The 23,281-nt window shown below is 46.6% G+C and overlaps 1 protein-coding gene across 1 annotated transcript in view; it reads left to right on the top strand.

Moving 5' to 3' along the window:
* The first annotated feature begins 1,902 nt into the window (after positions 1-1,902).
* LOC126175066 (cell division cycle protein 27 homolog) overlaps positions 1,903-23,281 on the top strand; it is a 215,934-nt gene continuing 194,555 nt past the window's right edge. The window contains exons 1-2 of the mRNA XM_049921590.1: positions 1,903-2,124; positions 2,352-2,427. Coding sequence (XP_049777547.1) covers positions 2,101-2,124; positions 2,352-2,427 — 100 coding nt within the window. The 5' untranslated portion in view covers positions 1,903-2,100. The remainder of the gene's footprint in view (positions 2,125-2,351; positions 2,428-23,281) is intronic.

The raw sequence follows: 23,281 nt of genomic DNA on the forward strand, positions 1-23,281 counted from the left end.
AAAAGATTTCGTGCTCATTGGTCCATTTACATCCGCGTGGATTAATTCACCAGTACTGGTAGCGCGTATTGTTCGTGTTTTAAATGGCAGCCTATGCATCTTTCCAACCGCACAGCCGTCACAAAATTCACTCTTGGCATCTTCCACATTACTGTTCATTCCTTTTAAAATATTCTTCACATGTTGTTTATTCTGATGACCAAACCTTTCATGGTACACTTGCAATGTTTCGGATGAAGTCATCAAGCTCATATGATTCATTTTTGCATTTCTAACAACACGCATGTTCAACACATAAAGTCCATTTTCCACATAACCTGTCATAACAATATTGCCACTGAGTTGTTTTCGAACACAGACATTGTTATAACTAAAATTAGTACTGTAGCCTCTGTAGGCAATGGCTCTCACAGAGAACAGATTAGCACTTGCATCAGGGACGTACAAAACATTGTCCATTCTAGCATTGTACCATTTATTGTTTCGTCGGATTTGGATGTAAACTGTTCCTTGACCGTACGCACACATTTTGACATCTTGTTTTCCCAATGAAATTACTTGAGGAACATCAAATTCACGATACGAAACAAAATACTGTTTGTTGGGAGTGATATGATTTGTAGCGCCACTGTCGCAATACCATTTATTTGGGTCACTGTGATTACTGGTACACACACCCATAGCGTATGAAGTAAATGCAGCGTGTTCACTGTCTCGCTTCTTCTCTTTTCTTTTATTGCTGTCACGAGTGTTCTGTGGACACTCTGCTGCCCAGTGACCTAATTGTTTGCATTTATTACACGGAAACTTCTGTTTTAATTGTGACTTCGTCATCTTTACTTGCTGATTACTTGTTTGCCGTTTTCTTGTTTTAGAAACGACAAAAGCTGCACTTCCATTAACATCTTGTTCACGCAGTTCAATAGTACAGAGTTTTTCAATCAATAAATTCAAGCTTTGCTTTTCTGTCGGTATCGTATCCCAGAGATCCTTAAAAATGTCGTAGTCTTTACCCAGTGTAGACAAAATTCGACCATTTAAGATTCTTTCAGATAGCGTATTTTCTTCATGTTTTGCTAATTCATCGTTCAGGTCCACAAATAGCTTTTGCAGTTTGGCTACATGTGCACTAATATCTTCCGATTCATCACGTTTAACACGGAAAAATGTTTCAATCAACATATTCAAACGCTGAGTACTGCTACGTTCAAATCGGGCGCGTAATTTGTCCCAGATTTCTTTAGCATTCTTGCACGTTAAGACGAGTTCTGCAACAGGTTTACTTAGCGCACTTGCTATAAGACTTGCTGCCTTTGCGGCGTCCTTGAGCCATTCCACATACGCTTCTTTTTGTTCACTTGTCGCATCTTGCGGCAACTCTACACGTTCACGTGTACCGTTAATAAAATCTTCTAGTCCATATGAACGTAGCACCATAGAAATATTCCATTTCCATTTGGCCCAGTCGTCAGGTCCTTCAAGCTTATCAATACTGACCTTATAATCGCCGCTAGCAGTCATGTTTCTTTACAGACATACGCTCATTTCAAATATTGTTTTAATTAAACTGTGTTGTTTGCCTTTACACGTGTACTGGGCCCATAACTTGATGAAAAATATTATTTAAAGGCAAGAAAACATTTTATTAGCTTTGTAATTACACCCTGGATACGGAAAAAAACACATGTACTGTAAGAAAAACACAGAAGTTACACACAAGCCAAGACTAAAGATATTGACAGCAGAGTCATCGAGCTGCACATAAATATAGACGTCAAGGAATTTTTTCTTTTCTTTTAACAAGGTTTGAAGATCTTTGCATAATTCGCAAGGGGGAAGGTAATCTTCTTTGTGGTAAGCTTTGCGACTGAAAAGTTTAGTAACTTTGCTTGTATCGTTCGATTGTCGATAACTGTGTTTCGATAGATTTTAAACCATTAGTGTATTAACTGTGCTGGCAGTGCCATCTGTGTAAATCTTTAATATGGAAGTCGTTATTAGGAAATAATGTACAATTAAATAATCTTAGGTGTCTTGCTTGATAAAACAAACGTAACCCCGTATACAAGTAAGGCACCAATTAAGTCTTCATTCCGGGAGATGTACATTCAAGAACCAGTACAGGTAGACAAAATGATGCATGGATTACCAGTTGCATTTAATATGTTTGTTTTTTTATATATAGTTATTCATTCGGTATTTGTATGTAAATAATAGTTATTAGTAATTGTCTGTCGAGCTAGATAAGTAAGTGAAACATTGAATTTTACATTCATTCTTTAATAATGAAAATTGGGTTACGTTGTTTTTGTTTTCGCGTTCTAGATTAATACCTTATTTTTTTGTTTCAGGCTGCTATATGGCATTGCCTAGATCACTACGCATATGCGGATGCGACATTTCTTGCGGAACGTCTTTCCGCAGAAGGTATGATCCGACTGAATGATTATTGTGCTATCCTGGGAGATGCGGATTGTGCTGTTGTGTTTTGTGTTCTGTTTTGTGCAACGCATCGTGATATGCTTTTAGTGCACACATACACGCCGACGATCCGATGGTCGACTGTTTCCCAGTGATCTTTGTGTTTAAAAATATTGTTTCGAATGCCTCGCAGTCAGTGACAGTGCATTCTTGAGGGTTATTTAATTTGTTCACCGTGTATAAAATACGGGAGTAATCGCTTTGAAGCTAGTTTAATCCACCCAGTAATTAACTGCAGTTATGAACTTGTAACAGTGATGAAATTCCTTTTGTATCCCTTTATTGGTAATACTTTCTAATTTTAGAAGTGCTGTAGGGTGGAACACTGGCATAATATTGAGTTGTTGCATTTGGACATTAATTTATGCAAGAATCATTTATGCAACAGTTGTAATACTGCAAAAATACCATAATTCATCCAACTGCTGATCTGGGACTATTGCAGTAGGTTTATATACCTTTTGCATTAATCTGGTGTTCTTTGCCACAGTCTAAATTTCGCTTGAATCATATTCTTTGTCAAACTGACATTTATTGCTCTGAAAGTAATGGTTATATTAGTTTTGCCAATGATGGGATCCAGTTTGTGTATTTCTCCAACCTGACATTGCAGTGTTGCTCTTCCTGTGAGTTCGCACGGTACTGTGTTCTTTGTGCCAGTGATCACAAAAATGTTGTGTAAGCTGCCCACAAGCAGTTTTGACACACATTGGCAAACGTCATTGTTGATGGCCTTTGTATATTGCAACATTTTTTATGAATTTTTCCTTGGTAAAATACTTATTTCTGTGTCAGTAAGAGTTGCCCTATGGGCAACACCCTCAGTAATTTTCATAATTAAGTGATCCCTTCAGGGGTGTCTGAAATGTATAATTCATTATTTTTTACTTTACATTGCAAGTTTAGCAATTTAGAAAGAATTGTGGAATCAGTATCAGGGTCGACAGAAGCGTCCGATTCCACGCGTCGGCTTTGACCCTTGACGTAAGGGTGTTGTGTGTGACGTCATGACGGCGCGGAGTTTGGTTTGAGTGTGGCTGTCTTCAGTTCTGTTTTATCTTATTTTATTTACTTTTCTGATCTGTTCGTTCTATCTCGTGAGATTTTTTTTTTTTAATTTAAAAACACTTATTACTTATTTTAATTGTCTGTTTCCTCCAATTTCTGTTTTAGTTTATTATATTTATCTTTCTGATCTGTTCGTTCTATCCCGTGAGATTTTTTTTAAAAAAGACAAAAAACACTAACCTGCTACTGAAGCATCTTTATCTTCTATGGGTTGCAGGGGTTACGACCCCTGGGGAGGTGGGTGGGTATTCATGCATGGCTGTCTTCACTTACACGTTGTAGCTACGCAAGGCGTCTAAATTTATTTATATTTAGTTTTCCCCCCACCCAAAACACCCCATTTCCCGCGCTTGTCCCGTTAGTATCATTAGGCTTCTTGTGGAAAGTGTGTGTTTTTGTTTCCGCCATATTTGTGACGTCATGGGTCAAAGCAGACGGGCGGGATCGGACGCTTCTGTATTTCCCAGTATCAAGGAAAATACGATTAGGGCTCAGACTGCACTACAGATTGATCTGTTGGCACAGTCTTTATTTTGTAATCCCATTTGTTGGCTTTGCCAATTCACATCCAGACAGTTACTTTCTAGCGTAACTTAAGCATTGACTTCATTACAGATCCATCTGTTACTGCAAACAAAGAGCTGCAGATGGAGATGGATGGGGTGTGGCAGTGTCTTCTACCCATTGCCCATTTAGGCAATATTTTCGTTATGAATCATATTCTGAATGGAATTTTTACCATGAGTTCAAGCTAAAAGATTACATGTATCCAGTTGGAAGCAGTGTTGAACATTTCCTGTTTATTATTGCAGGCTGATAAATTTTCTTAACATATTTAAGTAAGTGGTTGTGGTAGTCTATTTCAGCCTGACATTCAGTGTTACTGTAATTAATGAAATGATCACTTGTGTTTGGTATACCATTGTTTAGCACAGAATTCTACATTCCAATAGTTTTGCTGTTGAAGAACATGCATTATATGGTAATTCCAATAGTTTTGCGGTTGAAGAACATGGATTATATGGTAATGACTGTCATCCATTTCAGTAAGGTTCACATTCTGGATAAAGTAACCCAAATTGTTTGTCCAGAGTTAGTTAAGACTATTAAAGGGGGTGGAAAAATTCATTGAAAAAAAAGTATGATGGTAATGTGACACTATTTGTTAGGTTGCTTTGTGTGTATAAGCACAGTAGTGTGATTGTTTATATGCTTTAGACCACGTCGCCTAGGAAGACATTTCCAGAGGCAGAGCATTAGGGAATCATGTAGGGTACGAGCTCTGCACATCAATGGCGGCAGTCCGCGTTACTGTACTGTGTTACTGATCATCTACATCTACATGGATACTCTGCAAATCACATTTAAGTGCCTGACAGAGGGTTCATTGAACCACCTTCACAATTCTCTATTATTCCAATCTCATGTAACACGTGGAAAGAACGAACACAGCAACAGGGGGGCTTCCGTCAGGGCAGCTCAGTGATCGACAGTTTAGTCTCGCTAGAGTCGGCTATTCGTACAGCTTTTACTAGGCGAGAACATCTAGTTGCTGTTTTCTTTGATCTTTTGAAGGCGTACAGTACCACCTGGCACCATCATATCCTTGCTACGCTTCACAAATGGGACTTACGGGGTCCACTTCCGATTTTTCTACAGAATTTTCTCTCCAATCGCTCCTTTCGGGTTAGAGTTGGCACTTATTTTAGCTCTGCTCATATTCAGGAGAATGGTGTCCCGCAGGGCTCGGTTCTCAGTGTTCCCCTCTTTTTGGTGGCGATTAACGGTCTTGCGGCTGTGGTGGGCTCATCGGTCTGTTCCTCTCTATATGCTGATGACTTGTCTTTATTACAGTTCCCCAAGCATCAATGTCGCTGAATGGTGGCTGCAGGGAGCTATCCGTAAGGCACATTTTTGGGCGTCCAACCATAGTTTTCAGTTCTCTGCCTCTAAGACCCGAGTGATGCATTTATGTCGTCGTTGAACGGTCCACCTCCATCCAGAGCTCTACCTTGCCAATGAACTCCTTTGTATTGAGGAGACACATCGCTTCCTTGGTATGCTGTTTGATGCTCAGCTCACTTGGTCACTGCATCTTCGCGAGCTTAAACAGTGGTGCTAGCGGCACCTCACCTCAACATCCTTCACTGCCTCAGCCACACCGTTTGGGGGGCTGCACGAAGAACCCTCCTACAGCTCTATAAGGCCTTAGTCCAGTCCTGTCTCGACTATGGGATCATGGTGTACGGCTCAGCAGCACCTTCAACGTTTCTGATCCTCAACCCGATTCTCCATTGTGGCATCAGACTGGCGACAGGTGCCTTCCGCACTAGTCCGGTGACTAGCCTTCTTGTAGAAGCTGGAATCCCTCCCCTACGATTCCGCCGACAACAGTTGCTTGTGTCATATATCACCCGCGTCCATGCCTCGCCCGACCACCCAAACCGCAGGCTCCTTTTTCATCTTCTGCACTCCCCTCCCCATGACGGCGGCCTAGGTCGGGTCTCCCGATCGCAGTCCACGTTCGTTCCCGTCTCTTGTCACTCGAGTCCTTTCCCCTTCCCCCACCCCCCACCCTTCCGGCCCTCCTCTTCTACTCCTCCTTGGTCACTCCCTCGCTTGCGGCTTTGCTTGGATTTGTCCTGCGACTCCAAGTCCTCCGTTCCACCTGCTAGTCTTCGTCAACAATTCCTGGCTCTTCTCGCCTCGTTTTGCGATGCAGCTGTAGTCTACACCGATGGTTCTGTGGTCGATGGACGCACTGGGTTTGCTTTCATCCACGGTGACTACATTGAGCAGCATTCCCTGCCTTGTGGGAGCAGTGTTTTCACTGCGGAGCTGGTTGCTCTTTATCGTGCACTCGCTCACCTTTCCTCTTGCCCTGGGGAGTCATTTGTTGTATGCAGTGACTCCCTGAGTGGATTGCAAGCACTCGACCAGGGTTTTTCTTGGGACCCTTTGGTGCACGGTATTAAAGATGCTGTTCTTGCTCTCGCCAAATGTGGTCGTTAAGCGACGTTTGTGTGGACCCCGAGCCACTTCGGCTTTCCAAGAAACAAATGTGTCGATCAGTTGGCCAAACAGGCCACCACTTCGCCACCCCACTAGCCTGGTCTCGTGGAAAGAGACCTCCGGTCAGCCCTACATCGCAAGGTCCGCGATGTTTGGAGCTCTGAATGGTCTGTCTTGAACACACCAAATAAGCTCCACATTGTCAAGTCATCCAAGGCCATATGGAACTCATCCTTTAGGGGCACGCATAGGGACTCGGTTGTTCTCTGCCGTCTCGGAATTGGACATACGCGGTTGACCCACAGCTATCTCCTTCATCCTGAGAACCCGCCCAAGTGTCGCTGTGATGCAGGGCTGACAGTGGTCCATCTTCTGATGGACTGCCCCCTTTTAGCCCCCTTGCAGCAGTCCTTTAATTTACCAGCTGCACTTCCTTTATTTGTAGGTGACGATGCCTCTATAGCTGACTCAGTTTTAAGTTTTATCTGTGCAGCTGGATTTTATCACTCGCTCTAGTGTGGGCACTCTCGCATGATTTCTCAGGCTACACCCACTCCAGCGACTTTTAATTGTGACGTGGATACCAAAATAGTGTCTTTTTATGGTAACAAGTTATGTTGGTACCTCTATCAACGCTTTCCAGCTGGAGGTTCTTCGTTTGTAGTTGAGTGGTTGACCTTTTATCTGATCCATCAACCACTGTAGTCTGTTTCACTGTAGTCAACTATTTGCTCTGCTCCTTTTAAGTGTCCTCTGTTTTGTGTTATTGCGGTGTTCATTTTTGCTCTGTACCCCTTGGTGTTCCCTCCCTCTGAGTGCAGAGGTTACGCTTTTACTGTATAGGCCTTTTGCAAGTATATCAGTTTGGAACAGGGGACTGATGACGTTGATGTTTAGCCCCCATCAAACCCCAAAACCAACCAACCAACCAAATATGTGAGATAAAATGGCAGTATGCTCTCTTGAGTACATTAAAGTATAGTTTAAACACACACACACCTCTGTACAACTACTGTTCGGTAAACTAAGTTGATACACACTCGGCATATAGTGATTGGTGGAAGTGACCATAAATGGGAAATGCGCTTGTGATCACGCACATCAGCTACTGTGTTGAAAGGGAGGTTTACAGAGGGGTGGCTGACTGCTGGGAGGGAGAGGCAGGCAGCAGGTGCAGGGGACAGGAATGTGGACTACTGGCTCATTCTGGTCACAGGTAAGGGATTGTGCACAACACACATTGGCATAGAGGACTGGTTTCGGAGGGCAAGAGAGAACAGAGGTTAAAGGGAGACTGCTGAGAGAAGGCTGCGAGTAGACAACAAGCAGGGTGTGGGTTGTGGTGAAGGGATGGAGGTGATTGTGGGTTGGGGCATGGGAATTGATGGACATAGTTGATCATGCCCACTTAAAATGCTGTACAGAAATTACAGCAAAGTTGGTATTTGATGTTTCTGCCATCACATCTCTTGTAGAATAGGATAAGCGTGTGACTGGACTAGAGTTTGATGTGCAGGATGGGTGTATTAGGCAGACCGTTACCTGGATTTTCCATAGGAGCATGACCCAAGTGGCAAGGGGTAAGGAGTGGGTGTTGCAATAGAATTGATTAGGAAGATACATAGATTGAGTGAGCAGAGGAATACCACTTTGGAATGGGCAAGAAGGCTTGTGGGTCCGGTGTTTCATATTTCCAGGCACATTGAAGCATATGATTCTGTTGTTCCAGTTCAGGATGGTATTGGGCAATGGAGGGGGTTTGTTCCTTTGTGGTGGTTGGAGGGTTAGGGTTGTGTATAGATACGTGCACCTATTAAATCAGTCATATCATATATCAGCTCTGTTGTAATTTCTGCACAGCACTTTATACAAGCATGACAACGAACCAGCTGTGAATGGTCACTGCCAAACTGGCCAAGAGCAGAATTGGCCACACAATAGCAGATGATGCTGCTGCTTGCAACATGTTGGATTTCAATGGTTACTTCACGACCATTGCTAACTGTATTCTTCCCGACATGTCCATACCTGGTACCATCCATCCCCAGGATCCTAACTTCAATCATCCTAAAACCACACACTCTTCTCTGCATTTTCCCTTCCTCTGTATTCTCACTTTCCCCCAGTCCACTTCTCCATGTCACTGTGCACTGCACACAGCTTCGCCTGGCAGTTGCCATGACAAACCACTGATGCTATTTCCCTATCCTGTGTACCAGTTGTCTCTCTCTCTCTCTCTCTCCCCCAGATGTCGTCACCCTTCCCTAATCCTTCCACCTTACACAAGCTCCCCCCCCAATGAACTGCAGTGTCGACACAATGTAGTCAGCTGGCACAGGCATATTATAGCTGCACAGAGTAGAGGTGTGTGTGTGTGTGTGTGTGTGTGTGTGTGTGTGTGTGTGTGTGTGTGTGTGTGTGTGTGTTTGTTTGTTTGTTTTGTTTGTTTGTTTTTGTACCTGCATTCAGATGGGGTGGTTCCTATATTACATAAAAAAAGTCAGTGGGGTCCTTTTCACAAGGTTGACAGATTTCCTCCACCGTACTGATGCAACTGAACTGGTACTCCACCACTAGTGGTGTTAAATGTTAAACTTTTGGCTGTCCTTCCCGTCTGAATTTCCAAGCCCTCTTGTTGGAGATTATCCCACAAGGTCCCCAGAATCTTGGAAGCAGAATGTAGTGTAGTACTCCACTACTGGTGTGTAAGTGGCAGGGATTGACTTTCAAATTAAAGAATTTTGTAAAGAGAAGGGAGTTTGCAAGAAACATAACTCGTTGTTGTGAATTGTTCATGTATACAACAGAATATATTGTCATGCTTCTCTTCCCTAAATTATGGTCTTTCATGCTCTGTTGTTGATGTGTCACTAGTGAAGACTTATTTCAGTCAGCTTGGAAGCCATATGCAAGTCGTGACTGTTGAACGCAGATTACTTGTGGGCCATAAATATGGTCCTTATTTCTCACACAATCTCCCCAGGGAGCTCACTGTTCTTTTCTCACTATGTTCTTGGCCAAAACATGGCCCCAGCCCTTGCATTGTTGCTTCTCTTTCCAAGCTGCAAGTCCCTCCTTTGACTATTTTTCTTTCCCCTCTGCCTTTCTGTTGGGTGATCTTCTTGATGATAACCATTCTTGGATTTGGTTTGATATTAGACACTTCTTCGTTCTCTCTCTCTCTCTCTCTCTCTCTCTCTCTCTCTCTCTCTCTCTCTCCCCCCCCCTTCTCCCCCCTCCCTCCCTCCCTCCCTCCCTCTGCCCCTCTCCTGGCACTTTATTCAATTTTTCATCCTTCACTGCATGGTCCACATTGTTGGGTTTGACATACCCTTCCTCTTACAAATTTTACAGAAGCATGCATTGCAGGGGGAAGGTCGCCCAGCGTAGTGTACATTTCACCTTTTGTGCTTTTCTGTCTGTGCACCCTTTCTTTCTTGCAAAAGTAATACACCCCAAACCCAATATGGTAGCCTCCTCTTTGATGGGGGATTGTCAAGTACCTGCAAGGCAGTAGCCCCCTGATCATGCAGGGATCACACTGTTGGCATCTGCACTGCATACTTTGGACATATGATGCCAAGGGTATGTGCCCATTGTGGCTGGGGCACAGGGATTCTAGGCAATGGTTACCTGACCACATAGCCATTGCTGTGTATGGGTGGCACCCATGAGAACCCCCATTCAGAGTAGGTAGCCCAAGGCAGATTACTTGCAGATGAGATGGCTCAAACTTCCTTTCACTGGTGGCCACATGGCCTTGACAGTCTCTTCTGAAGGACGGGATTACTACAGTGTGGAGAGGTATGACCTCACAATGTTTCCTTCCCTGGCTATGGTTTGGGAGGAATGTAGGGCCAATAAACAAGGTTATTCATACTGCCCACAATAGCTGGTATGTTCTAGGACCGATGGGGATTCCTTTTTGCCCACAAAGCCATTATTCTTTGTTGAACGCCCTGAGGACAGATCTGGGTTAGTAGCAGTGATTTTGAAAATGAAAAGTGGTTCAGTTCTCCTCCTCCGTCGAAGGCTCTATTCATCTGTGACAAGCTGGGTGACATTACTGTTAACTATCACCCCCTATAACAGTCTCAATATAATACAGGGTATCACCTTCCACCTTGACCTCCTTTTGCAGACTAATGATGGGTTACGGTCCTATCTAGTGAGGTGCGTGCAGTGGTTAGCACACTGGACTCGCATTCGGCAGGACGACCGTTCAATCCCACGTCCGGCCATCCTGATTTAGGTTTTCCATTATTTCCATAAATCGCTTCAGGCAAATGCCAGGATGGTTCTTTTGAAAGGGCACGGCCGACTTCCTTCTCTATCCTTCCCTAATCCAATGAGACCAATGACATCGCAGTTTGGTCTCCTCCCCAAATCAACTCAACCCAGAACCAGATCTGGGTTACATTCCAATTTGGATCGACAGGGTGTGCATTTGTCTGTCATGTCCAGCAGGGAGCAAAGTATGATACTGTTGATAGTGGAGCCTTAACCTTGGCATTAGAAGGGGCCTCTGAGCCTGAAAATGTCAAGGTGATGGTGTATCCCCAGTGTATCTATCGCAGAAAGAAAGGAAAATCATGGAGTACAAGACCCTGGACAGACTGACATACACTGAGGCTAAGAGAAAATTTGAACGCCTACATCCTGTACGTATGACATTGTCTTACGCCACTGCTACAACAGTTCTGGCACCATCAGCTCCGCCAACCCAGGTCACCTCTCAGAGCCGGGAGACTACACCTGCCCCCTTGATAGTGGGGGGCATTTCCCTCTCTGTTGCTCCTGCACCACCTACTTCATGAGCAACCCCCCCCCCCCCCTTCCTCCCAACCATTGGGGACATCCGTCCCCAATTCGAAGCCGGAGAAGCGTAAGTGTTCTTCGGCTTCTCTCGCTAGCAGGTTTCTTCATGTGGGAAAGACGACACCCGCCAATGGCTGAAGAGCCCAAAAGCAGCTGGTTGTACAGCTTCACGCCCATCCTCAGTCCCAGAGACTGAGCCAGTGAAGTCCTCCCAGCCAGGGAAACCCAGGGAGCAGTAAGAGAAATCCAAAAAGAAAACCCCTAAGACCAAGGAAATAGCGGTGACACCCACACCACCGCTACCTACAAGCTCTGCGACTGAGAATGGGGTGGAGAAGATGAGTCCGCTGAGGACCTCGATCTTCCCAGACCCTCAGACACAATGGATATAGACTGCTCAGGCAATAAATCAGTTGCAGCAGGTGACTCTGAGGCGTAAACTGCCTCATTGAATGTTCCATGCCTCCCCAGTCTTCGATGTCATCCTCCAGTGGAATTGAGGTGGTTTTTTCCACCACCTGGCTGAGCTACGGCAACTGTAAAGCTGTTATTTGCATTGCCCTCCAGGAAACCTGATTCCCAGCAATGCGGACCCCCTGCCCTTCGCGGCTAAGGGATATTACAGGAACCGTAGCGACTACAATTGAGTGTCAGGTGGAGTTTGCATTTATGTCCTAAACTCAGTCTGTAGTGAACATGTGTCCCTTCAAACCCTTCATGAAGCTGTGGCTGTCAGAATAAGGATGACGCAGGAAATAACTGTCTGCAATGTATATCTTCCTCCAGATGCTGCAGTATCCCTGAATGTATTAGCTGCACTGATTGATCAACTCCCTAAACCTTTCCTACTTCTGGGAGATTTTAATGCCCATAACCCCTTGTGAGGTGGTACCATGCTTACTGGCCGATGCAGAGATGTCAAAACCTTACTGTCGCAATTCGACCTCTGCCTCTTAAATACTGGGGCTGCCACACATAGTTACTCGGCCATTGATTTATCAATTTGCAGTCCAGGACTTCTCCCACCTATCCACTGGAGATCACATGACGACTTGTGGTGTAGTGACCACTTCCCCATCTTCCTGTCACTGCCCCAGCATCAGGCACTCGGACACCTGCCTAGATGGGCTGTGAACAAGGCGGACTGGGGAACTTTCACCTCTGCTGTCACCGCTGAATCCCCCCCCCCCCCCCCCCCCCCCCCAACGGTAACATCGATGTGATGGTTGCACCGGTGACTAGCACAATTGTTTCTGTGGCAGAAATGTGATCGCTTGCTCTTTAAGGTGCCCGAGGCGTAAGGCAGTCCCTTGGTGGTCGCTGGAAGTCGCTGAAGCAATTAAGGAGTGTCGGCGAGCTCTACAGCGGCATAAGCGGCACCCTTCCCTGGAGCACCTCATAGCCTTTAAACGGCTCCGTGCCCGTGTTCGCTACCTTATCAAACAACGAAAGGAAGAGTGTTGGGAGAAATACATCTCCACCATTGGGTGCCACACGTCACCTTCCCAAGTCTGGGCAAAGATCAAATGTCTTTTCAGGTACCAGGCTGCAACAGCTGCCCCCGGTGTTACCATAAATGGCGAGTTATGTACTGACGCAAAAGCGATTGCTGGGCACTTTGCTCGAGCCTCTGCATCGGAGAATTACTCCCCAGCCTTTCGCACACTCAAACGGCGGCTGGAAGGGAACGCCCTCTCATTCAGTTCACGCTACAGTGAATCCTATAACGCCTCATTTACAGAGTGGGAGCTCCTCAGTGCCCTTGCACATTGCCCCAACACAGCTCCTGGGCCTGATTGCATCCACAGCCAGATGATTAAACATCTCACATCTGACTACAAGCGACATCTTCTCGTCATCTTCAACCGGATCTGGTGCGGTGGCGTCTTTTCATTGCAATGGTGGGAGAGCACCATCATTCCGGTACTCAAACCCGGTAAAAACCCACTTGATGTGGATAACTATCAGCCTCACCAACGTTCTTTGTAAGCTGCTGGAACATATGGTGTGTCGGCGGTTGGGTTGGGTTCTGGAGTCACGTGGCTTGCTGGCTCCATGTCAGGGCGGCTTCTGCCAGGGTCGCTCTACCACTGATAATCTTGTGTCCATTGAGTCTGCCATCCAAACAGCCTTTTCCAGATGGCAGAACCTGATTACTGTCTTTTTTGACTTACGTAAAGCATACAACACGACTTGACGTCGTCATATCCTTGCCACATTGTATGAGTGGGGTCTCCGACGACCACTCCCGATTTTTATCCAAAACTTCCTGTCGCTTGGTACTTTCCGTGTCCAAGTTAGTGACTCCCATAGTTCCATCCATATCCAGGAGAATGGAGTCCCTCAGGGCTCTGTATTGAGTGTGTGTTTATTTTTAGTGGCCATTAACGGTCTAGCAGCAGCTGTTGGGATCTCCGTCTCACCTTCTCTGTATGAAGACAACGTCTGCATTTTGTACTGTTGCTCCAGTACTGTGGTTGCTGAGCGGCACCTCCAGGGAGCCATCCACAAGGCACAGTCATGGGCTCTAGCCCACGGCTTCCAGTTTTCAGCTGTATCAATTACTCGGACTGGTTTTCGATGCTCGATTGACTTGGCTCCATCATCTTCATCAGCTTAAGCAGAAGTGCTGGCAGCACATAAACGCCCTCTGTTGCCTGAGCAACATCAATTGGAGTGCAGATTGCTGTACGCTGCTGCAGCTCTACAGAGCCTATGTCAAATCCCGAAATGACTATGGGAGTGTGGTTTATGGTTTGGCAGCGCCTTCAGCATTGTATTTACTCGACCCTGTGCACCACTGTGGGGTTCGATTAGCTACAAGAGCTTTTTAGGACAAGTCCGGTACTGGTAGAGGCTGGTGTCCCTCCTCTGCAGATCAGACGTGTGCAACTGCTCAATAGTTAAGCAGCACACATTCATAGTTCCCTTGAGCATTTGAATTACCGTCTCCTTTTCCTGCCTGCGGCAGTCCATCTCCCGCATCGGCGGCCCATATCGAGGCTAACAATTGCAGTTTGTGTGCAATCCCTTCTCTCCGAACTGGAGTCCTTCCCTTTACCACCTCTACTTGTGGTCCATTCACATATGCCTCTATGGTGTACGTCACGGCTGCAGCTTCGTCTGGACCTTTTGCATGGCCCTAAGGACTCCGTTAACCCCGCCGCTCTCCACTGTCACTTCCTTTCAATTCTTGACTAGTTCTGGGGCTCTGAAGTGGTTTACACGGATGGCTTGATGGCTGATGGTCACATAGGCTTCGTGTATGTTCATGGAGGACATGTTGAGCAGCACTCCTTGCCAGTTGGCTGCAGTGTTTTCACTGCAGAGCTGGCGGCCATATCTCATGCTCATGCTCTGGCGAGTCATTTCTCCTGTGTACTGACTCATTGAGCAGCCTACAAGCTATTGACCAGTGCTACCCTCACAACCCTCCGGTAGCGTCCATTCAGGAGTCCATCTATGTCCTGGAACAGTCCCGCTGTTGCGTGGTGTTTGTGTGGACCCCAGGACACATAGGAATCCCCGGCAATGAACTTGCCGGCAGGCTGGCCAAACAGGCGATGTGGAAACTGCTTCTGGAGATAGGCATCTCTGAAGCTGACCTGCGTTCTGTCTTACACCGCAGGGTTTTCCGGCTTTGGGAGACGGAATGGCATAACAGCATGCACAACAAACTGTGTGTCATTAAGGAGACTATGAATGTGTGGAAGTCTTCCATGCAGGCCTCTCGCAGGGAATCAGTTATCATCTGCCAGCTCCACATTGGCCATATGTGGCTAACGCATGATTACCTACACCATCGTGAGGATCCACCACAGTGTCTCTGTGGCTCCTAAATGTCAATCGTCCACCTTGTGCTGGACTGCCCACTTTTAGCCGCTCTGTGGCAGACTTTTCACTTTCCCAGCACCTTGCCTTCGGTGTTGGGTGACAATGCCTCCACAGCAGCTGTAGTTTTACTATTCATCCCTGAGAGTGGGTTTTATACTCCTATGTAGATTTTAGTGCATTGCCTTTGTCCCTCCGTGTCCTGCACCCTAGTGCTTTTAGGGTGGAGGTTTTAATGTGTTGCAGAGTGGCTGGCTTCCCCTTTTTATTCTCATGGTTGGCCATCCACTGTAATCCGCTTTCATGTTTTACTCCCTTCTGTTTCTAGCGTCTCTCTGTTATTTTCTTGCCCTGTTTTGTTCCTTTCCGTATTCTTTGCCTTCCCTTCATGTCTATGGCTTTTCCTTTCTTTCTGTTCTGTGTTATATGTTTCGTCCGTTTTATTCTCACACTTGTGGCATTGTTTTATAAGGAACAAGGGACCGATGACCTCGTAGTTTGGTCCCTTCTCACACCTTTAAACCAGCCAGCCAACCAAGCCCCAGTTGGAGAAAGTACACCCTCCTCCACTGTGTCTCACCAGGAGGAGACGTTCGGGGAGCTCATCTCCCGGGATTCTGCTGCTCTGCAACTGGATACCAGCCAGTGGCGGAAGAACTCACAGGCTGCTGGTCGTAGGGCTTCGCATTCCTCCTCCTGCCCGTTAAGCTAGGGCGGGTGAGCTCTCGCGAACGTCAAAAGCGCCAAAGGAGAAGAGGGACATAAAAGAAGACCTCAAAGGAGGAGGCCCATATGGTCCCAGGCCACAGATCCCACGTATCAACTGTACCTGAGGTGGAGGTCCTAATGGCCCTGCGCCATCTGTAACCCCCAAACAACCTGCTTCAGAAACAATGTGTATTGATGCTATATCCTCAGAACCAGTTCTGGCAGGCAACCATGGAGCATTAGCTGCCTCCTTGGTAGCTTCATGCCCCCACAGGATACTGATAATGATAAAGTGATACTCCAGTGGAATTGTAGTGGTTTTTCCATCATCTGGCTGAGCTACAATGGCTCTTATGCTTTTCTCTTGCTTTCTGCATTGCTGCCCAGGAAAATTGGTTCCCAGCATTGCAAACTCCTACCTTTGGCACATATCAGGATATTTTAAGACTCAAGCTATCTATGACAGCATAGGGCAGATTTTGTGTGTACGTTCTAGACTCTGTCTGCAGCAAACATGTCACTTGGTGTGATTTTGGAAGCTGTGGCTGTTTGTGTGAGGACTTATGTGGATTTTAGTCTGTAATATAAATCTCCCTCCCGATGCTTAAGTGCCTCAGAAAGTGTGGCCTGCACTGATTTTCCAGCTACCCTCATCCTTCCTCAATTTGGATGACTTGGATGCCAGCAGCCCATCGTGTGGTGGAACTGGCTGTGGTGAAGCCATTGAAACTTTGCCTGCAAACTTGGTCTTTGTCTCTTGAAGACCAGTGTCCCCACACACTTCAGTGTGGCATATGGATCTTATTTGGTCATTGATCTTTCCATTTGCAGCCTTGGTCTCCTCCCCTCCATCAAATGGTGAGTCCAAGATGACCTCTGTGACAGTGATGATTTTACATTGACCTGTCTTCCTCCACCCAGATGGACTCTCAACAGTGCTGACTGGGATGCCTTCACCTCTGCCGTCGCCCTTCACAGCCCGCCATGTAAGAGATATCATTGCATCCCCATCCACAGCACAACTACTGCCATTCTTTTGGCAGCAGACTTAGCAATCACCACTCTTTGGTGAGTGCATGCTTGGCTACCAAGGGGCCCCAGCCGTTGCAGTGCTATTTCCCTTTCTATGCTATTCTTTTCCTCTCCCTTGGGGACCATGTTGTATGCCTTCTTCTGGGAACCAAAGTTCTTGGTAAAACTGTGTATGGATTTGTCCTGTCCATCCATCTTCCTTTCCCTGTCCTACCTTTTCTTACCCTTCCTCTGCTTTGGTGTTTGAAGCTCTCTTTTTGTATTTTCCTTCTTCTTCCTCCATGTGCATTCCTGAAGGCTGGCTTGTGCGTTTGGTGCGTGAAAAGTGGCTGGGTAATGCGTAATCTCTGTCCCAGGTCAACAAGTGTGGCTCATACGTACCCCCTGGTAAATGCCAGACCCAAGGAGGTATGATTGCCTGAGCAGGTACCTTCGCCTATGCCAATTGGTCCCTCTGTGTGGAGTCCAGGTGGTGTGACCAGAGGTGTGGATTATCACTTAAGGCGGGTGAGTCCCCCCTTGAGAGGAAGAGCAGGAAGGAGCACACCATCGAAGGCATTGGCAATCATGGGGGATTTCTCCATGATGAGTTCCTCATTTCAAAAGTGTAAATAGGTTGAGATGAAAGAATTGACACCTCGCCCAGTTAGACCCTGATACCTTGTGGTGTCATGCATGGAAGAAAGTCACAGTTTCATGACAGTTAATTGATTTGTTATTCAGAAGTTTGTAGATTTTATTGCTGGTCCAGTGAAGTCCAGCTCTCAGTTGCGTAATGGAACCTTGATTTTGGAGACGGATAGTGCTTTCCAAGCACAGCTGTCCAGTTAAAGTAGAATCGCAACACACTGAATTCCTCCAGTGGAGTCCTGTACAGCCAGCAGCTTGACGGCGTGTCCAAGGCTGAGGAAACAAGCTGTCTGACAAGGGAGTGACTGCAGTTCACCACGTTGATAAAGAATCAGTGTCGACCTGCACTCTGTTCCTCACATTTTATGGTGTAGTACTTCCATCAAAAATTAAATCTGGTTATAAAGCTATTATTGTCAGACCACATATCTCGAATCCCATGCGTTACTATGTATGTTAGCTCTACAACCACACCTGTGAATATTGTAAAAATGCAACCAAATGGATAACCTGCAGCAGGGACGCTCATGAGGGTGTGTGTCCAGCTCCTTCCCCTCACTGTATCAGGTGCAAGGGTGATCATGGTGCTACCTCCCGTTACTGTCTGATTTACGTCGTGAGAGAGTCGTGAAGGAAATGTGAAGGTGAAGGAAAAGGGTCCTACGCACATTGCTTGGAAAATGTTGGGATAGTTGCAAACCTTGTACATCAGTCTCTGGCAATTGTATTACAGTTCTTGCTACAACCTGACCTACAAAGGACATGGCTACGCAGACTTGTGACATCCAGTTTAGTGCCACATGTGTGACATTGTCCAGCTCAAAGATCACACTCTCCTCTGCACCTGCTATTGATGCACACCATGCCAACAAACCGTCGCCTGCACCATCGAAATCACATGCCTTGCAAACAGAAGCACAGAAATCCAAAATGGAGTATTCTTGTGATGATTGTGGACATCTAGCCAGCCAACGTCTGAGTCTGTGCCTGACAAATGCCAAAGTTTGTAGCAGTCAGATAAAGGCAAGTGATCTTTCCCTTCTTCACCTTGGTATTCTTCTTCAATGGTGTCACCATGCGATCCCTCACCTGGCCGACCTTTGCGTCATCAGGACGCATTGCCATCAACCAGTCCACCGGCCAACCGAAGGCGAATAGACTAGGATCCTCCAGCCTCTGAACCTGGTCGTTGTACACATTCGAATTCTGGCACCCATCTACTGTATCTCATCAGATACGGTTATTCTCCACTGGAACATTTGCAACGTTGGATTGACTAAGGTTGAATTACATGCAGCTCCTCTTGTAATCATAGTGTCCAGTTGTTTTTTGCCACCAGGAAACAATAATGCCCTCATGATCGCTTTCACGTCCCACACTTCGCTTCAGTCTGTTTTGATGCCAGTTCATGGGGGAATCGTGTTGTTCACTCAAGACGATGTCTATAGTCACATCGTTTCCTTCCTCACCCAGCTTCAAGCTGTTGCTGTCCATCTTTCCCTTCCTGGTTTCATGTTCTATCTTTGCAATGTCTATGCACTCTTGTTTTCTGCTGCCACCAGGGCAGACATTTTGAAACTTATTGCTGAATTTCCTCCTCCCTTTTTGCTGCTTGACATCTTCAGTGTCCACCATCCCCTTTGGGCTCTCCATGCCCCTGTCAGAGAGGCTCTCTCCTAGCAGATATCTTCAAGCAGATCAATCTAATCTGTTTGAACACAGGTGCACCCCCTTTTCTTTCCTGTTCCTCATACTCATTTTCCCACTTGGACTTTTCAATCTATACTGCTCAGCTTGCTTGTCGTCAGTTGCAGTCCATGTCTCTTTCTTTCTCACTGAACTCGAATCTTTCCTTCTACCACCTCTCCTTCAGATCCACTCACGCACACCTCCATGGTCCATACCTCGGCCACAAGGCCCAAAAGACTCAGTTCATCCTGAAGCCCTCCACTGCCAATTCTTTTGTATTCTTGGCGCATTCCAGGCCTCAGAAGTAGTCTGTACTGATGGCTTGATGGTAAATAGTCCTGCAGGCTTCGCTGATGCACACGGTGGACATTCTGAACAGCGCTCCTGCCAGATGGCTGCAGTGTTTTCACTGCAAAGTTAGTAGCCATCTCTCACACTCTTGAGCATATCCTCTCTTGTGCTGGTGAGTCCTTCCTCTTCTGTAGTGACTCCTTAAACAGCCTACTAGTACTACCCATGCCATCCTTTCGTAATGACTCTCCAGGAGTCCATTTACGCCCCTGAACAACTTGGACATTTGGTGGCCTTCATCTGGACCTCAAGTCATGTCGGAATCCCGGGAGATGAACTTGCTAACAGGGTGGCTAAACGGGCTACCATTAAACTGACTCTGGACATCGGTACACCGGAAACTGTTCTCCGATCGGTATTATGCCATAAAGTTTTCAAGATCTGAAATACCGAATGGCACACCCATACCACCCTCAGAAAATTATGTTCAGTAGTCCTTAGCTGGCTCTGGGCTGTCCCTGTCTAGCCATCCTGAGGCGGTCTTTTAACCTCCCTGGCACACTACCCATGGTGTTTGGTGACAATGCCTCCACAGCTGATCTAGTTTGAAGTTTTATTCAAGAGGGAGGGGTTTTAATCACTCATTCTAAGGGTGGGCACCTGGCCTTATCTCCCAGGCCCTCTTTCTTACCTTCATTTCAAATCTTCCCTACGCCTTCTGGTGCTGTCTGTGGGACTTGGTGTTTGTCTTTTCACCGTCTGTATTTCTCTTCTCTTGCGTGTTTAGTCTGGAGTTTCTAGTGTGTTGCAGAGTGGCTGGCTCATCCTCTTTTATTCTCAGGATCAGCCAGCCCAGGCTGTCCACTATTATTATTTTAACACCACCTACTACTTTTCCCTTTGAGTCAATGTTTTCAATTTTAGCTTGCTACTTTTGTTTTTTATTTCAGTTTTAGGCATTTTGTTCCTTCTCCAGGTTTCCGGTGATAGGATTATTTTGGGATATGATTTTAATCTGGAAAAAGAGGCTGATAACCTTGTAGTTTATTCGCATTACTCTCCAAACCAACCGACCAACTTTCTCGTCATCACGGGTGGTTCGTTCCCTCTAACACAACTTTGTGTCATTCATTTGGTAATGCCTGTCCCATCTGTGCATCCAACCAGCTGACAGGTTTCCAAAGTTGACTGGCAGCTCTACTATGGAGTAGAGCTGCCAGTCAACTTTGGAAACCTGGCCACTTTTGATGAACACCATTTCCCCTGCATTAATGACCAGGTAGAATACGTTACAAATGCTATCTTAACTGTCGCAAAGTGTTCCATAGCTCGCACCTCTTCCTTGCAATGACATGCCCCCTGAACCAGGCATCCCAGGCAGTCTGCATGTGGAGCTGAACTCTTCGAATTTTTAAACGCCATCCCACAATGGCAAACAGTATCCATTATAAACAGCTATGTTCACAGTTTTGCCACATTTTCAGGTACAGGGAAGCTAGTTTTTCTTCAGAGCTCTTTTGTTGTTTGGGGTAATTTCTATTGGCTTTCAGGTAGAGCGGTTCTTTCAGTTTCCTGGTCTGACCACAGTGACAATGTTACTGTAGGCCCTCTTGATATCTCCAACACTTTGGACCGTTATTTTGCAGACATTGTGAGTTCCACCCACTACCATCCTGCCTTCCTCGTTCTGGCACGGGCCGTGGACACGAGGACGATATCTTTCCTCTCCCAGAATAGTGTGTGTTACAATACTGCTTACTATGAGGGAGCTCAAACATGCACCGCTCCATGAAGGACATGACAACGCAGACATGTGACCTCAAATTTGGCTCTGCGGTTGTGAAGTCGCCCAGTGTCAAGGTAGCATCGCCATCCCCCCGTCTCGCTGTGCACCAAACTGTCAAACTTTCACCTCAAGTGGCGAAGCTACCCACTACACAACCGGCAGGCAGGAAAAGACAGGAGGAGTACTCCCGAGAAGACTTCTTCTATCCCTCCAGCCGAACAACACCCAAGTCTCCCTCTAACCAGAAGGGCTCGAAGAAGTCCGCTAAAGACAAACGGTCTTCTTCTTCACCAACTTGAAGATCCTGCTCGACTGTGTTGCCACGTGGTCACTTGGCCCAGCGAGCCTCTGTCTCACCGGTGCGCACCACCAACCGTTTTTCAGTGTCAGACTCCTCAGACTGACCACACAAGCGTGCTGATGCTCCTGTGGACCCCACGGAACAGGATCCTCCTGCTTCTGTGCCCTGTAGTAGTGACTCTCCACCGGCTGTCACTCGGCGGCCGCCGAGTTGACACCCCTACATCTCTTCCTCCTCATGACTGACCTCCAATGGAAAGTTCACGGCCTTCGGTCCCACGAAGAGGATTTGTGGCTGCTTCTAGCATCGCAGCATCCCCTTATACTCTGCCTTCAGGAAATGAAATTGCGCCCTCAAGACCACTTTGAGGTTTCACATTACTTCCCGATTCGTTTTGACCTTCCCCTTGAGGTCGGCATCCCATCTCATGGGGCGTCATGCTGCTCATACGGGATGACCTTCATAGCCAACCCATCTCCCTGACTACCCGTCTTCAAGCTGTTGCCATTCGTCTTTTCCTTCCCCACCTGAGTTTCTCCCTCTGTAACATTTATGTACCTCCATCCTTCGATGTCCCCAGAGCAGACTTCCTTCAGCTTATCGGACAGTTGCCTCCCTCGTTTTTGCTACTCGGTTACTTTAATGCGCATCATCTCCTTTGGGGTTCTTCCAGGACCTGCAAGAGTGATGCCCTCATGGCTGACCTTCTTAACCAACTCAATCTCGTCTGCCTTAACACCGGAACACCCACTTCCTTTCTGACTCCTCGCACACCTATTCCTATTTGGACCTATCCTTTTGCACTTCCCAGCTTGCCCATTGTCTTGAGTGGTCCATTCTTTCTGGCGCCTACTCGAGTGACCGTTTCCCGTATGCTCTCTGTCTCCTGACTCCTACCCCATCAACATGCATGCCCAAATGGCAGCTTGCTAAGGCTGACTGGCAGCTTTACTCCTCCTTGGCGACCTTTGAAGAACAAGATTTCCCCAATTGTGATGACCAGGTGTACTATTTCACCAATTTTATCCGTACTGCCGCAGAATGTTCCACTCCTCGCACTTCCTCCTTACCACGTCGTGTTCCAGTCTCTTGGTGGACTGAGGCATGCTGCGACGCAATTCGTGCACCGACACATGCTCTCTGCGTTTTTAACTGCCACCCTATGCTGGAAAACTGCATTCATTATAAACAGATGCATGCAAAGTGTCGTTGAGTTCTTCAGGGTAGCTAGTTGGGTTTCATTCACTAGTTCTTTTAACAGTTCCACACCTTCCTCTGTCATGTGGGCTAACCTCCAACGGCTCTCTGGAACCAAGATCCATTCCCCCATTTCTGGTCTGACAGTAGGTGCTGATGTCATCGTGGATCTTTTTGCTATCTCAACACCTTGGGCTGCCATTTTGTGGAAGTTTCGAGCTCTTCCCACTATCACCCTGCCTTCATCCATTGGAAACGAGTGGAGGAGGCTCGGGTGATACCCTTCTCTTCTCCGAATCATGAGTGCTACAATGCCGCCTTCACTATGACGGAGCTAGATCGTGCGTTTAGTTCGTCCTGGTCCTCTGCCCCAGGACCAGACGCTATCCACATTCAGACATTGCAGCACCTCTCTCTTGTGGGCAAGCACTTTTTGC

Source organism: Schistocerca cancellata, chromosome 3, assembly GCF_023864275.1.
Source record: "Schistocerca cancellata isolate TAMUIC-IGC-003103 chromosome 3, iqSchCanc2.1, whole genome shotgun sequence".
Classification (NCBI taxonomy): Eukaryota; Metazoa; Arthropoda; class Insecta; order Orthoptera; family Acrididae; genus Schistocerca; species Schistocerca cancellata.